General features: G+C 43.7%; 1 protein-coding gene across 2 annotated transcripts in view; it reads left to right on the top strand.

The window, feature by feature from the left end:
- deptor (DEP domain containing MTOR-interacting protein) overlaps positions 1-15,957 on the top strand; it is a 40,214-nt gene extending 24,257 nt beyond the window's left edge. For both annotated transcript variants that reach the window (XM_077209603.1, XM_077209598.1), the window contains 3 exons: positions 8,658-8,728; positions 9,131-9,235; positions 12,636-15,957. In XM_077209603.1, the coding sequence (XP_077065718.1) occupies positions 8,658-8,728; positions 9,131-9,235; positions 12,636-12,764 (305 nt within the window). In that variant the 3' untranslated portion in view covers positions 12,765-15,957. The remainder of the gene's footprint in view (positions 1-8,657; positions 8,729-9,130; positions 9,236-12,635) is intronic.
- The last annotated feature ends 2,005 nt before the right edge of the window (positions 15,958-17,962 follow it).

Raw genomic sequence — 17,962 nt, 5'->3', positions numbered from 1 at the left:
ATTTATGAATTTGATAATGTGTTTATTAATTTTGTATTGAGAGCTTTGCCCACACTCTGATTGACTGTGATTTTCAATTGATTTTGTCACGTCTCGTCGTGTCACGTCTTGTGTGGACAGACAAATTGCGTGTCACTAGAATCTTTTGACATTGCTTATGGTTAAGACATGGTGTTACACCCCAACGTACATTTTAGAAAAACTGGATAGTACAGTTGGCAATATATAAAATGAGGATGCATAATACTCAAGCTTTTATGTAAATAGATTGTGTGCTGCATTTGTCCAGTCAATGACACTGACACTGACACTTCAAATATGCATTTTTGTGTCATTTTGGAGCTTGGCAGCCTCGGTTTCTATTAATTTTAATTAAAAAAAAGAGTAGTCAGGATATTCTTAAAAAATTCTTATTTGTGTTCCTCAAAAAAAAAAAAGACAGGTTTACAGCAACAACTAACCCTTTTCTCACAATATATTTAAGCACCTGAAGTTTTCATCCTGGTTTCTTGAGGATATTTTACAAATAATTAAAAATGAATAAATAATTGGAACTGATTGTGCCGCACATTTTCTTATGGTACTGTGTCTCTATCTGTTTTTTTCTCACTCCATTGTGAGTGTGTTTATGTGGAGTAGTAAACTCTCTGACCCATAAAAACTCTCAGGCTGAGAACTTTGAACAGCCGTAGTACACGCGTAGTGTGTGTCTGTGTTTATGAGAGAGTCTGGCAAGAACACGTAGTCCCCTTCAGGAAAGGCAAGAAGCACAGCCAGCAGGCAGAGAGAGAGAGAGACAGAGGAACATTTTATACACATACTCAGACTCATCCTCCTCCAACACCAAATTAGTACATTGGCTTCCATGACGATCCAAGGCGAGTCTGAAGCATGCCTGCAATGAAGCATTCCACACCTACCACATGACTCAGCCTTCATTTCACCACAGCACAACTCCCCGCTTCATATTCTGCCCGGGACAGTGAGGCCCACTGTTAAAACCAGGCCTGTTCTTTGTCCAACAATGAGGATCCAATATGCAATCTGTCATCAGAGCGTCTAACGTTATAAAATGTTATACATTTTGAATTTGCAAAGGAATAGGTTGCTTTTCCAGATGTGTGTTTTGCTTGTGTGTTTTTAGCGCCCTGTAAAGAGACAAGCATGCTGGGTTTGGCAGTGCCATTGCCTATCTCTGATTGGTCAATTTGCTCATCCAATCCTGGGATTACTTAGCTCTCCACCCAAAATCGATGAAAACAAAATGAACTCAAGAGAAAAGTGAATGAGAAAGAATGAGAGAAAAAAAGTGAGGCCCAAACATAAACTTAAGTCTCAGTCATAAAATCAGTCTCTACCTTTCTTTCTCATTCTCTCTCACCCACATGGACATAATCCTTTCTCCCTGCTTTAAAAAGAATGTGGCATTGTGTGTGAAAGGTTTCATGCATGTATGTGACTCTGTAGGGGGAATGGAAAGGCCCTGGACATGTGCTCCCTATTCAGAATATACACACATATAGTAAATATTCTTTAAAGGGAAAGTTCACCCCAAAATAAACATTGCTGTTGTTTACTAACCCTCACATCATTAACTTGCATGTGTTTAACATTTTAAGTGTAAAACAATAATACAGCCCCCAAAATTTACAAAAAAAAAACCCTCCAAACAAACAAACAAACACCGAAAAGTAGCCTAGTCGAAGTTAATATTTTTTGAACATATTTTTCTTTTATATTTTGACATTATTACTGTTTCAATGTTTTTTTTCTGATAGTACATAATGTATTCTGATAATTTAATTCAGTTGACATCTCTACTTTTTTAACAATAAAAAACAAATACTGCATATATATATATATATATATATATATATATATATATATATATATATATATATATATATCCTTATTTTTTTCTTTTTTTTTCTTTCAATAATACATTTTGAATGTATTTTTTCTTACAGTGCACATACGTAGTTCCCTTTCGTTGTCACTCCGAGTTACGTCTGATGACGACGAATGGGGTTTCGCTTAGAAAGCCTATCAACTTCGAGTATTACAAAACGAGCCAATGGCAAATAAATGCCATGGGTCTGCGGAATTTGCATGGCGTAACTCCGCCCCACCTCGTGGGTATAAAAGGAGGAAGCCGGCAACATGCTGATATATTTTCGCTTCGGAGCCAAGTGTATTCTTCTCTCCACAAGCCATCTCTGAATTGTCAGCTTCACAAACGAGTACATCGAGTGTTGGTGTGACAGCGATCTACGGCGAGAGCGTGCTTCCTGCTGATCTCTTGCAGTGGTCTGCCAGTCGGTGCGTTTCTACCCGGGTGCTTCAACACTTGAGTTTTCTCTCACTAAAAGAGCTTACACGTGGCACGTCTTTTTAAAGATGTCTCGTCCGTGTACTTCTGGTTGCGGCAGATTGGTATCGGACTCTGCTGGGCACGAGCGTTGCATAGTATGTTTGGGCATTGATCATGCTAGAGCAGTGCTCGTGGATGACTCATGTTCTATCATTACGGTCGAGACTCCGTGAACTCGCAAGAGTGAGAGTCCCCTCATCCACCCCCTGTCCTGCGGCTGGTGGCCAGGGTGACCTGAGGGTTACGGTCTGGAACAAGGCGCCGGCTATGTGTCCGCGAACCCAGCCCCCCTCTTCAATGACGGTGCCCGCTAGTGAACTGCTGATCCCCGCGGGTCTACCCTCTGGTGGCCCGCGTGTTTCAGTTGAAGCTACAGAGGAAGATGCCATGTCTGTTGCAGCATCACTAGGTGGGTTTGAGTCTTCTGGAAGTGAGGGCTCGTTACATCTGCCACCTTCCGGTGTGCATACGGCTGTGCTCGAGTCTGATCCGGAGATGACAGCCATGCTTTCCCGGGCAGCAGCGAGCATCGGACTTGAGTGGAGGCCTCCACCCTGTCCCGAGCGCTCGTGGCTGGACGATTGGTTTTTGGGTAAGGCCGCCGACCCTTGTCCTCGGCAAACCCCAATACCTTTCTTCCCGGATGTGCATGATGAAATCTCGAAGTCCTGGAAGACTCCCCTGTCTTCTCGGTGCCGCTCGCTGGTCTCATCCGCCTTTCCTCCCCTCGATGAGGCAGCTGCCCGTGGGTACACTGGGCTTCCCCCAGTTGAACGCTCTGTTGCAATGCAACTATGTCCTCAGAATGCTTCTTCTCGGGGCGAGCCTAAGCACCCATCCAAAGCCTGTAGATTTTCGTCGACCCTAGTGGCGAAGTATTACAGAGCGGCGGGACAGGCAGCTGCTTCACTGCATGCTATGGCCACTCTGCAGGTCTACCAGGCCCAGATGCTCAGAGACATGCACGAGGGCAGGACAAACCCAGGGCTCTTTGATGAGCTGCGCGCCGCGACCGACCTTGCTCTCCGGGCGACGAAGGTTACCGCGCGCTCCCTGGGTTTGGTGATGTCCACAGCTGTGGTCCAGGAGAGACATCTGTGGCTGAACCTGGCTGACATGCGGGAAGTCGAGCGGACCCGTCTGCTTAACGCCCCCTTGTCCCAGGCCGGCCTCTTCGGCAGTGCAGTTGAAGACCCTGCCCAACAGTTTTCAACTGCCCAGAAACAGACCAAGGCCATCAGACACATTCTGCCCCGCCGGCCCGCTGCTGCTTCCACCCAGCCGGCCGGGCTGACGCCTGGACCTGTTTCCCGCCGAGGGCGCCCTTCTGCGGCTCCCGCCCCTCCCGCCCGGACCACGCAGCAGCATCCACCCAGGGCCGGTCGCGGAGGAAGCCGTAAGAAGGCGCCACAGCCCTCTCCTGCCCCGCCCCCCGCTAAACGCCAGGCCAAGCGGCGCTCCTGAGACAGGCTGCTCAGGGATGATGGTTGTTTCTCAGGAGGTGGTAGCAGGACCACTCCTTCCCCCGGTGGAGGGCCGGGGGAGAACCTTTTGTTCTCCACTCCCTGCTGCTCACCCACGGGTGGGCAGCACCCTAATGTGGTTAAAAACAGAAACAATCATCTCTTCCCTGAGCTCACAGAGTTCTCGGGCGACACAGAGCGCCGCCCACAAGCCGTGCTCTCCTCGCCCCCCCTCTGTCCCAGAGGCAGTTGACACGGCGTGCCGTCCACGGACCACTTCGCCCCTGTCCCCCTCTGTCGCCAGACCCCTGGCAGAGCAGGCCCCCGCGGGACGACCAGCCTGGTCCTCCCCTGGCCCCCTCTGCCAGGGCGCGGTTGCTAACTGTGTCCCCACACCGGGCCGCAATGCCGTCCATGTCTGGGCCAGTTACTCCGCTTCGCTGCCCCTCCGGGGGGACGCCTGTGGTTCGCATGATCCCGCTGGTTCAGTTCCTGGGAGCCTGGCTAGAGCTTCCCCGTCTGTCCCGCTGGATCGCGCGGACCGTCAGGCTCGGCTATGCGATTCAGTTTGCACGGTCTCCTCCCCGCCTCCCCGCTCCTCGTCCGCTCCACTTTGGTCGGTGGCAATGCCCCTATCATGAGAGCAGAGATTGCCACCCTGCTGGCGAAGGGTGCAATCGAGACTGTCCCTCCAGCCGAGATGAGGTCCGGCTTCTACAGCCCCTACTTCATTGTCCCCAAGAAAACCGGTGGGTTACGGCCAATCCTGGACTTGCGCGTGCTGAACCGCTCCCTTCACAGGATGCCGTTCAAGATGCTCACCGCCAAACGCGTTTTCGAATGCATACGGCCCCAGGATTGGTTTGCAGCGATCGACCTGAAGGACGCCTACTTTCATGTCTCCATTCTTCCTCGACACAGACCGTTCCCACGGTTTGCTTTCGAGGGGCAGGCATACCAGTACGCGGTTCTCCCTTTCGGGCTAGCCCTGTCTCCTCGCATCTTCACGAAGGTCGTCGAGGCTGCCCTTGTTCCCCTTCGGGAACACGGGGTTCGCATCCTGAGTTATATCGACGACTGGCTGATCCTAGCTCACTCTCGAGATCAGGTTTGCGAACACAGGGACCTAGTGCTTCGGCACCTAGCTCGTCTGGGCCTTCGGGTCAACTGGGTGAAGAGCAAACTTTGCCCCGTGCAGAGGATCTCTTTTCCCGGTATGGACATCGACTCGGTCGCCATGAGCGAGCGCGCGCAGTCACTGCTGACTTGCCTGAGACAACTCGAGGGCAGGAGTGCGGTTCCACTGAAACTCTTTCAGAGGCTCCTGGGGCATATGGCATCTGCAGCCGCGGTCACGCCGCTCGGATTGCTTCATATGAGACCGCTTCAGCTTTGGCTTCGCGACCGAGTCCCGAGGTGGGCATGGCAACACGGCACGCTCCGAGTACCAGTTACTCCGACCTGCCGTCAGTTCTTCACCCCGTGGTCGAACCTCACTTTTCTCAGGGCAGGTGTCCCCCTGGAACGAGCTTCCCGGCATGTTGTTGTCTCAACAGATGCCTCCACCACGGGCTGGGGCGCCATGTGCAATGGACATGCTGCTGCGGGCTCCTGGACAGGACCCCAGCGGCTATGGCATGTCAATTGTCTCGAGTTGTTGGCAGTACACCTTGCCCTGCACTGCTTCCGGGCGTTGCTCAAGGGTCAACACGTACTAGTCCGTTCAGACAATACCGCCACTGTAGCGTACATCAACCGTCAAGGTGGTCTACGCTCCCGCCGTATGTAACAACTCGCTCGCCACCTCCTCCTATGGAGTCAGAAGCATCTGAGGTCGCTTCGAGCCATCTTCATTCCCGGAGCGCTGAACTGTGCAGCCGACGAGCTCTCACGGCTTTAGCCACTCCCTGGCGAATGGCGACTCCATCCCCAGTCGGTTCAGCTGATTTGGGACCAGTTCAGGGACCCACAGATAGATCTGTTTGCCTCTCACGACTCGACCCATTGCGCCCAGTTTTATTCCCTGACCGAGGGCACGCTCGGCACGGATGCTCTGGCGCACAGCTGGCCGCAGGGCCGCAAGTATGCGTTTCCTCCAGTGAGCCTTCTTTCGCAGACCTTGCGCAAGGTCAGGGAGGACGAGTAGCAGGTCATTCTGGTTGACCCTTACTGGCCCAACCAGACCTAGTTCCCCGAACTAGTACTCCTCGCGACAGCACCTCCCTGGCCGATCCCTCTGAGGAAGAACCTTCTTTCTCAGGGACGGGGCACCCTATGGCACCCTCGTCCCGATCTCTGGAACCTCCACGTGTGGCTCCTGGATGGGACGAGAGAGGTTTGAGTACCCTACCACCAGCGGTGGTGGCTACCATCACTTCCGCTAGGGCGTCGTCCACTAGACACGTCTATGCGTTGAAGTGGAACCTCTTCGTCAGCTGGTGCTCTTCTCACCAAGAAGACCCCCGGAGATGCTCGATCAGCGTTGTGCTTTCCTTCCTTCAACAGGGGCTGGAGCGAAGGCTGTCTCCCTCCACCCTGAAGGTCTATGTTGCCGCCATTGCCGCACACCATGACCTCATGAAGGTAAGTCGGTGGGGAAGCACGACCTGGTCATCAGGTTCCTGAGAGGAGCGAGGAGACTGAATCCGCCTCGCCCTCCTCTCGTTCCCTCTTGGGACCTCTCAGTGGTTCTAACTGCCCTGAAGAGTGCTCCATTTGAGCCCCTGCAATCAGTCGAGCTTAAATTCCTGTCTATGAAGACAGCGCTCCTGGTTGCACTGGCATCCATCAAGAGGGTAGGGGACCTGCACGCATTCTCCGTTGACGAAGCGTGCCTGGAATTCGGGCCGGCTTACTCTCACGTGATCCTGAGACCCCGGCCTGGATACGTGCCCAAGGTTCCTACCACTCCCTTCCGGGACCAGGTGGTGAATCTACGAGCGCTGCCCCTGGAGGCAGACCCAGCCTTGGCACTGCTCTGTCCAGTACGCGCTCTCCGCGCCTATGTAGACAGAACACAGTGTTTCAGGACCTCAGACCAGCTCTTTGTCTGTTATGGTGGGAAGCTGAAGGGTAAGGCTCTCTCCAAGCAAAGGTTGTCTCACTGGATAGTGGACGCCATTGCTTTGGCTTACCAGCAGCAAGGTCGACCGTGCCCCCTTGGTGTGACTGCCCACTCCACCCGGAGTCCTGCCCACTCCACATCAGACATCTGCAGAGTTGCAGGCTGGGCGACACCTAACACATTCGCCAGATTCTTAATCTCCGAGTGGAGCCTGTGTCCTCTCATGTACTCGCTTCAACCAGCTAGTACTGGACCCGCTCAGGTGTCTTCGCTTGCTCGCCATTCCACTCCACGGACTGGATACGTGCGATATTCTCCTCAGGTGAGCTTCCCCGAAAGCCCTGATCTCCTCCAGCACTCCTGACGTCGGCGACAGTGTCTATTGCCTGCGCGTCGGCTAGGTGCCTCCCGTGTGCATGGTCCCCCCTCTGAGCGACCCCCACATGTGTATTTCCACTGTAAGCCTCTCTGAGCATGTGTCTTTCCCTCGGCAAGCCACCTTGCCACCCCTGGGGTTGAAATATTCCACCTGCGGCTGGACACCCCAGTGTTTTCCATATGCTTCCTTTGGGTCATATGTGTATTCTCTAAGTCCCCCCCCCCCCCCCCCCCCCCTCCGGGTTGGCATTATTTGCATACTTCCCCTAAGCTTGGGATATGCTTCCCAGTGTACCTTGGTATTCCTGTGATAAATGGAGTCCTTCGTCCAGTTGACAGGGATCTCGATTTACGCAGGGCACTGGAAGACAGCTGAGAAGGTGGCGTGATTAGACTGGTAACCCCATTCGTCATCATCCGATGTAACTCGGAGTGACAACGAAAGGGAACGTCTATGGTTACGTATGTAACCCTCGTTCCCTGAGTAGGGAACGGAGACGTTACGTCTGCCTGCCACTTTCCGCTGTACCGCGGGAACGCCTGAGCTCAGTCTTTGCTCCTCAGCGAAGAAACATATCTGCATGTTGCCGGCTTCCTCCTTTTATACCCACGAGGTGGGGCGGAGTTACGCCATGCAAATTCCGCAGACCCATGGCATTACTTTGCCATTGGCTCATTTTGTAATACTCGAAGTTGATAGGCTTTCTAAGCGAAACCCCATCCGACGTAACGTGTCCGTTCCCTACTCAGGGAACGAGGGTTACATACGTAACCATAGACGTTTCTCATTCTCAAAAATTTCCATCCCCAAATTTTAAGGGAAAAAAATATACATACAGTATATATATATATATATATATATATATATATATATATATATATATATATATATATACAGTATATATATATATTGCTTTGCTTCTATAGTCTGCACAATGGGCTCTGATCAGCCAATCAGAAGCCAGTCTATATCTGTGCAGTTGGATTCTGGATTGTGACCAAGTGGTTCAGAGTTTGACTCACTTATTTAGTGATGAAGAGATCAAACTGATTAGAACCACTTATGAGCTAAATTAGTCCATCATTACTTCATTAAACACAAACCTTCAGCGCTCTATTACAACTTGATTACCCTCTGTGTCTCTAAAGAAGCACATGTTTTGTTTCAGGATGCCTTTGTGTCAATTCTTTTAATGAAGGATTGTGGATTGCAGTATTATGTCATAAGGAGTAAAGTAAATAGTGAATCAAACTCAGTGTTATTGCAGTGAATAGATAAACGGATCCTTTTACACCATGGGTTGAATAGTCACATGTTTTACTGTCATGAAAACGGGCCTAGAGTTCACGACTGAGGAACACTTTGTGCATATTTTTACAGTGCTGAAGAGACAAGTGAGCCCAGAGGAACTTCAGGCTCCTGGTGGACCTTACATAAAGAAGACATTCACAGTAAGACACACACACACGCACGCACGCACGCACGCACACACACCGCGCACGAAATGTGCACAGACTCCAAGATCCAATTGCATAATTTACTATGTTTAGTTTAGAGAATCCATTTGCATGGAGGAAAGAGTTCAAGACTAAAATTAGCAAGAGGAGGTTTTTCCTCAGATGCATGTGGAGATGATTCTAGCCGAGAGCAATTTAGGATCTTATGAAAGCTGAAAATGTGTGTCCTCAGGTGTCAAGTATCAGGACAAGACATGCATTTTCAATGATTTGCTTCCACTGATAGTATTGTTTTATCTGTATCTAAAAAACATCGCAATTTCATCTCTATGCTGGGATTGTACCATAAACATGGTGCCTTAATAAGTTAGCATGCCTGGATGTATATGTTTGCAGATTGTGGGAGATGCAGTAGGCTGGGGATTTGTGGTTCGAGGAAGTAAACCCTGCCACGTCCAGGCTGTGGATCCCGGCGGACCTGCTGCAGCTGTGGGAATGAAGGTACAGTATTTATAAACATTTATTAAAGTGAGAAAAAGGCATGTCCATATTTTATCATCTTATTGTGAAGAGGTGCACAGATATTTCAATTTTGGCGAAACCAATAAGCCAATAAATATTTTCATATTATGGCCAATAACAAGTAAATGGCCACAACCCGACCCGACATGCGCTCATGATTTTCATGCGGAAAAGCCCCAAATGTTTTCATGGTCCCACCACAATATTCAAGACATGGTTTACCAACAGAAAGCTGCTTGGATTGAAAGTGATAGGTTGTACTTCATACATCACTACATTATTGACAATAGACCTATTTTTGTTAAAATTTCTCTGACCACATCTTTAGAGGTAAAGTCGTCTTCAAGAAACAGGGTTAGAGTTTAGCCTTAATATATTGCCATCAAGGTAATGCTAGATAATGATCCCAGAGATAGATAGAGATGATAGAGATTACAAAATACCCAACCTCATCAACCCACCCAGTCATATAGGTTTGACCTTAAGTACAGTACACTGAGTGGAGCAATCATAACATCCTCAAGTCCACTCAGAATATAGTCCGTTTGCCAGATGTTTTTTATGCGGATCCAAGCGAAGACACTTAATGCCTACTGAAAGTGTTTATGTCTAATTTACTGTAATGGCAGAGAGTATAATCTCTCCTCCTTTGAACAGTACAGCATTCAGCAACCATGACCCTAATTTACAGCAATAATGAACCATTACAGTTATGGTTTAAAAAAACAAAAAAACACTACTCCCTCGGTGCCTCACCTGAATGCACATTACGTAAGGTCATGTTTGCAGACTGAGCTTATGTGCTCAGTGTGTTTCTGAGGTAAAAACATTGTACTCTGAGTCAAGACCATAATGCTACATCTGCAAGCCCAGCTCCCAGCTCTTTTTACTGTAAGGAACATTGTTGCAAACACAATTAATACATAGAAAATCGAGTAAACAATATTGTGAAAATATGTGCTATCACATTAATACAATTTTTGCATTTAGTATTGAATATAATTGAATAAGTCAATGTTTAGCCATTTCAAAATTGTTTAGTAATGTTGAAAAATTTAAATTGCAAAAAAATAAATAAACGCTTAAATGTATAAATCTATTTATTAACCTCTGAAATCTGTCTGTTTAAGGTTGATTCCTTTTTAATTGTCTATATAAATCGGCCTTTAAAAGTTTTACACAACTGAACGGAATGTTTGGATATTTTTTTAGACCTGAAGAACACTGAAATGCTATAATTGTTTAAAAAAAAATATATATATATATTTTATTATATTATATTATGTTATTATATATAATTTTATTAACAAGGATTACCCCCTAAAAAGTAATTCAGAGGACCTATTACCACAACTTAATAACCACAACCTAGTTACCAGATTTAAATAAAAAATTTAAGTTGCAAGCATTGTATTATAATAATGATGATCATTACATCAATTTAATTTTGCGTTAAATTTAAATGGAGAATTCTGTATTAATTGTTTGTTAACTTGTCTTTTGTCTTAGATTAAGACGTAGAAACTTAATAAAAATTGATAAACTTTGGAAATTGGGCAGTGCATTTCTAGTTCCCAGCATGCTTTGCATTTGCATGTTAAAATTAAGTGATATTTTATGTTTTTTTAGTAAATGCAAAGACCTTTTATGCTGTTATGTTTGACATTTAAAATGGTTTCTGTTGTGTTTTGGGGTTACCATTGTGCTGAAGATTAGAGCTTGTCGTTATGTAAGTGGCGAGATCAAGGTATAGACTACATCTGTATGTAGTTCTATGAGCAATCACTGCACCAATTCCAGTGACAAGTATTATCTTACTTGTTCAAAAAATTTATCTGTTAAATAAGTTATATTTAGCGTGTGCTATGCTAGCTATGAATTTGAACTAATAAAGATAATATCAATTGCTTTCAGGGCCTCCAGTCCATTTATGTGTGAATTATGTTCAAACTAGTTGAACAAAAACTAACAACAAAAATGTTCTTAGGAAACCTAAAAAAATTGTTAATGCTCCAAATTAAGTTCATATAACTCAGTGTAGTATGTTGGTTGAACATTATTTCAATAAAAGTTATCACAAGTCAAAAAGTTTGATGTAAACGTTTTTCGTCAAACCAAAACATTTATTTTTTTAGAGTGTAACTCTTAGCAAAGATATTACAAATGCTGGAGTTGTAATCATGCACTAATGTACAGAACAAATTATGCCAAAGCAGATCGTTTAAGCACATGCTGACAGTTAAGCAAAATGGCAAGCTTTCAGATGTTGTTTGTTTATCATTTGATGTTGATAACGATAACGGTGTGACTCATTTCAGATGGTAGTCTCATTATGGGTTTACAAGGAAGGACACAAAGGCTATAACGTTATTCATTTGCAGAACCTCTCCAATACCCCTTTTCCACCAAAAAAGAACGGGTTCGGAACTGGTGCTGGTTCAAAGTTGGTTCGGAGTTGGTTCAACTTGCGAACCTCCTCAGAACCTGTTTGTTTTTCCACTTCTAGAGCGCCCAGCGAACGACGTCGTTACGTCACTGTGTACGTCGCTTTACGTCTCAGCTAGAAACGCTTGCAAGTACAACATTACTTTGGGATTATCTCTAACTCGTGAACCAAGAAGGCTTTAAAAACAATTGAAATATGTAAGTCTTTTAATCTTTTCCTTTGATATGTAGCCTAATCTTTTCTGATTAGTTATGTACACCTGTCTTGTCTTTTTTTTCTCTCCGTTTATTTGTTCTATTTTGTGACTGTTTTCTTCTTTGCTTACATAATGTTTTCAATAATTTTTTTTAAAAAAAAGCTAGAAACGCTTGCGCCAACTTCAAGCATAACAATTACAATGGCGGACTACATCGTGTTTCTGCAAATGTTTCTCCTGGCTTTGCGGTCAGAAAAGATGTTTAGGACACATCTAAACCCGCCCCCAGCCCCCGACGTAAGCATGACGTGGTAAAAGAACGGTTCTCTGGTTCTAGTCCAGCAAAGAGTTGGTGCCGCTTTGGAACCAGTTTTCCTGGCCGAGAACCGGTTCTTTGGCTGTCGAAACACAAAGAACTGGTTCGCGCGCAGGCACCGGCTCCGAACCGGCTCTCAAAACGCTTTGGTGGAAAAGGGGTACAAGAGTTAATATAGCTGATTTTAAAAAGAACTCCTCTACCGTTCTCCTAAAAGGTCGAATTGTGTCATGTTGCGGCACAGAGAGATTACAATCTGTTTATTGTGTCATATATGTGCTTTATATGCTCCTTATTCATTATGTTGTTTTTCAGCATTTTTATGTCTTTATCAAAGTGCAAAAGGGTGTACAAATTACGAGTAAACATAAAACTGCAATTGTTTTGCCTCATTACAGTTTTCTCATGCTCCTCTCTACAGGTGTGTCAGTTTGTGGTGGCAGTTAATGGGATGAATGTGCTGAGTCTGGACTACAGAGCTGTCAGCAACCTCATCCTCACTGGTCCCAGAACAGTGGTCATGGAGGTTATGGAGGAAGGGGAATACTGAAGACGAGCTCACAGATGCTCTTCATGTTTTTTTGTTCTTCTCTTTCTCTGAACTTTCCTCAGTGAGTGTTCAATGGAATGTTCAGAGAAGTGAACTCTTGATTCCGTTCATCATTTTGATTCAAATTCATTAGTTTAAAGAGCATGACACTAATCTGTGCCTCCCATTGGCTCCTCATTGACTGTTAACGGTCCATGTCAGTTGAGACTTTTAACTGGACGGATTATATGGGAAAAGCAACTTCCAAATATAATTTTTAGTAGAACCGCAGCAGGTAGGTTTGCAGAACCAATGCCAAACTAATATATGTGTGCCATTCAGGTGACAGCACAATTCAGTGCTCTTTTTCAAGTGTTTCTTCATTCAGAGTTTAGGCTGTGACCTTTCGAGAGTAAAGGAATACAACATTGTGTCAGGTTTTTTTTTATACTTTGGTTACTTGATCGCAGTGGTGTGGTTAGTTTTAACTTACTATTTATATCCCTGTCATGCTTGCCGGGACATCCATCAAAATTCAGGGGACAACCAACAACAGCACTTACAGACTTTCAATGAATCGTAAGAGTGAATGTTTGAAACGCTACGCACATCTGAAAGATGATGTTGTACTCTAACTCGTCTTTAAGTATCTTGTAAGTTAAGCATATTTTTTGTATTTTGTGAAAGTAGTTCGAACTTCCTGTCTTTTGTCTAAATGGCATAAAAAAGGCAAGTAGTTACCTGTAGCTTTAATGTTAATATTACACGACAACATTAAAAATAGTACATATAAAGTGTAACAGGAGAAACATACTCTACGCAAGTACTTGAACGGACATGTGCGCTCTTGCGTGGGTCTGGTGGGAATTTTTTTTTTTTTTTTTTTGTCATTACTTACCCTCATGTTGTTCCAAACCTGTATGAGTTTCTTTCTTCTGTTGAACACAAAATATGTCGGTAACAAGACAGTTGATGGTACCCTTTGACTTCCATAGTAGGAAAATAAATACTATAAAAGTCAATGGATAACCGTCAACTGTCTGGATACCAACATATTTTGTGTTCAATAGAAGAAAGAAACTCATACAGGTTTGGAAAACATGAGGGTGAGTAAATGATGACAGAATTTTTATTTTTGGGTGAACTGTCCCTTTAAGGGTGCAATAGAGTTGCATTCAAAAATCTCTCACTTTAACCTGATGTGTTATTATTCAGGTAAGTTGCTATTGACTTAAATGAACTGGTTCAGGAAGATTGTCTTCAAATAGTTGTTCCAGTAGGTCTAGTTAATATGAAAAATAATTTGACCTTTTACTCTAATTTCCGCAATAGTCCGTGTTTTTGAGTTGCATTAGGCCCAGTTAACAAAAATGCGCTTAGAACGTTTTGCTACCGTTCTCATCAAGTTATGTAAATGTTATTTCTGAATGTTCTCTGATTGTTTAAAAGCATTCCATGAATTATGTAGGCTATACGCAGTTTTGCATTACAAGTAACGCAGTTACGTAATCAGATTACTTTTTTCAAGTAACTAATAAAGTAACGCATTACTTTTATATTTACAACAAAATATCTGAGATGCTTTTTCAAATAAGTAACACAAGTTACTTTGTTTTCCCATTTATTGACTGACATGCTCTCCTGTCCCCATGTTGAGATAAATCGAGCGCTTTGTGTGCGCTGTATAAGGTTATTCTAGACTAGTTGTAGACTATGTATTTACTCATCTCACTTGCACAAATACAGATTCAGTATTCCTTAAAATGAATAAAAACAGTGAAATGCAAACTCAGAATATTACGCAAACCTGCAATAATTGTTAACAAATAGAAATATACTTTATGTTTTAATCTCACTTTATTAAGCTATGCCTTTGCTGCTGACATTTGATGATCCAATTTAACTATAGGCCTACTATAAGCAAAAATGACTTAAGATAAAGATCACATTTGTGTTTCTTTTCTTTGTTTTTATCGCTGAAAGTAAGAGTGTTGAACTTTCTTCTCCTGCGTCCTATTCTTCAGTGATCCAGAATTGCAGCACAGCTGAGATGTTTGTTTGTTTGAGCTGCGCCCTCTACTGTACAGACGTGAATTTGCATTTCCTTCAGCCTGAGGCATTCATTTCACTTTTGATGTGAAAGGGCCTTTACATTTGCCAAAAAAAAAAAAAAAAACCCAGCCCAGATGAGAAAAAGCAACGCAAAAGTGACATAACGCGTTACTTTTAAAAGTAACTTTCCCCAACACGTATTTTTTTGTGCCAACTTGAGAGCATTATTAAAGAACATAGCCTAACTTTGAACAACTTTGAGAGAAATTGCGAAGACGTTAGACAAAGTCTTGAGAACGTTCCCTGTTTTCTGGGGAGACATCTTGAAACACAACAACGAGCGAAACAGTTTTTATAGGACGTAGGCCTACTTATTAGCTGTAAAACGTATTGCTATGAATAAGTCTAATTTAGAGTAGTCATAGAATAGCAGTGTATTGAAGTAAAAAGCAATGATAAGACGGTCTATGAATTCACAGTCAGATTTGTTACTAGATTAAGAAATGCATTTGTTATAAGGCAAATGGGTAATATAGTAGTGAAATATAGTCCTTTGTGTATTATTGCAAAGCAGTCATCTGTGCAAAAATGACAATATAATATATCATCTTTTACACATTCCTCACTGCGGATACTTTTTTTGCAGGATGCTTATTGTGCAATTGTACTCATTTGTATTGATGAGAACCACATTAACAGTCACATGATGATCTTTTGTTTTAATGGAAAGTAAGTTTGAACGTTCTGTCTTAAAGACCTGTATTGTGCTGCTAATTCTCACGACGGGTCACGTAACATCTCTAATTATAAAGGATATACCATGTCCTCTATCAAAGATGGTTAAGTGAAAATTTTGGGTGTGATCATGACAATCAGCATCAGGGTAGTCTGTTAAATACTGGTCCAGATATGTGCCACATATTCAATACCAAGAAGTATAAGCTAATCTGATAATCGTGTAGTTATCTATTCTGAAATAGAATAAAAATGAGAGTTTTTTCAAAACTCTTTGAGTTTAGTGTAACTGAGTTCAATGCACGTTTGTAAGGAATTAAGCTCATGGTACCATATTGCCTATTTGTATTTCTTCGTGCAGCTCTAAATCATGATTAATGTGTGTTTGATTAATGGCTTATTAAACGCCTTGATTTCATAAAAAAAAGTCTCTCTTCTGTCTCTTAAAACCACATAACTCACAAGTCTATCTATGGCACATGCTTATATACAGGTCATTCTCAAAAAATTAGCATATTGCGATAAAGTTCCTTATTTTCCATAATGTAATGATAAAAATTAAACTTTCATATATTTTAGATTCATTGCACACCAACTGATATATTTCAGGTCTTTTATTGTTTTAATACTGATGATTTTGGCATACGGCTCATGCAAACCCAAAATTCCTATCTCAAAAAATTAGCATATCATGAAAAGGGTCTCTAAACGAGCTATTAACCTAATCATCTGAATCAACTAATTAACTCTAAACACCTGCAAAAGATTCCTGAGGCTTTTAAAAACTCCCAGCCTGTTTCGTTACTCAAAACCGCAATCATGGGTAAGACTGCCGACCTGACTGCTGTCCAGAAGGCCATCATTGACACCCTCAAGCAAGAGGGTAATACACAGAAAGAAATTTCTGAACAAATAGGCTGTTCCCAGAGTGCTGTATCAAGGCACCTCAGTGGGAAGTTTGTGGGAGGGAAAAAGTGTGGCAAAAAACGCTGCACAACGAGAAGAGGTGACTGGACCCTGAGGAAGATTGTGGAGAAGGACCGATTCCAGACCTTGGGGGACCTGCGGAAGCAGTGGACTGAGTCTGGAGTAGAAACATCCAGAGCCACCGTGCACAGGCGTGTGCAGGAAATGGGCTACAGGTGCCGCATTCTCCAGGTCAAGCCACTTTTGAACCAGAAACAGCGGCAGAAGCGTCTGACCTGGGCTACAGAGAAGCAGCACTGGACTGTTGCTCAGTGGTCCAAAGTACTTTTTTCAGATGAATGCAAATTTTGCATGTCATTCGTAAATCAAGGTGCCAGAGTCTGGAGGAAGACTGGGGAGAAGGAAATGCCAAAATGCCTGAAGTCCAGTGTCAAGTACCCACAGTCAGTGATGGTCTGGGTTGCCATGTCAGCTGCTGGTGTTGGTCCACTGTGTTTTATCAAGGGCAGGGTCAATGCAGCTAGCTATCAGGAGATTTTGGAGCACTTCATGCTTCCATCTGCTGAAAAGCTTTATGGAGATGAAGATTTCATTTTTCAGCACGACCTGGCACCTGCTCACAGTGATAAAACCACTGGTAAATGGTTTACTGACCATGGTATTACTGTGCTCAATTGGCCTGCCAACTCTCCTGACCTGAACCCCATAGAGAATCTGTGGGATATTGTGAAGAGAAAGTTGAGAGACGCAAGACCCAACACTCTGGATGAGCTTAAGGCCGTTATCAAAGCATCCTGGTCCTCCATAACACCTCAGCAGTGCCACAGGCTGATTGCCTCCATGCAACGCCGCATTGAAGCAGTCATTTCTGCAAAAGGATTCCCGACCAAGTATTGAGTGCATAACTGAACATAATTATTTGAAGGTTGACTTTTTTGTATTAAAAACACTTTTATTGGTCGGATGAAATATGCTAATTTTTTGAGATAGGAATGTTGGGTTTTCATGAGCTGTATGCCAAAATCATCAGTATTAAAACAATAAAAGACCTGAAATATTTCAGTTGGTGTGCAATGAATCTAAAATATCTGAAAGTTTAATTTGTATCATTACATTATGGAAAATAATGAACTTTATCACAATATGTTAATTTTTTCAGAAGGACCTGTATAACATTTCATAATATATTTCAAATTGAATTTAATTACAAAATTTTCGATCTGACATATAACCACATGTTATAAAACTTCAAATATTCTGGTTATTTACGGTTTTAAATTAATATTTGAATGCCAGATTTTCAATCTGGCCTCAGGCTTTTAGATCCTACTGTATATTACTGTATCGAACTATATCTACACATGCTCATAACCAGAGACAATAACTGAGACATACCCTATTCACTTTGTGTGAAGGAAATGTGATGACGTAATGCTATTGACCTGAATTATTTAGGTTTTCTAGTGCCACCTGTTGGTTCAAGATATTTCGTGCATTTTTATTAA

Source organism: Siphateles boraxobius, unplaced genomic scaffold, assembly GCF_051911475.1.
Source record: "Siphateles boraxobius isolate OS27281-9 unplaced genomic scaffold, OSU_SipBor_1 12, whole genome shotgun sequence".
NCBI lineage: Eukaryota > Metazoa > Chordata > Actinopteri > Cypriniformes > Leuciscidae > Siphateles > Siphateles boraxobius.
This window is presented reverse-complemented; position numbering and strand designations above follow the sequence as displayed.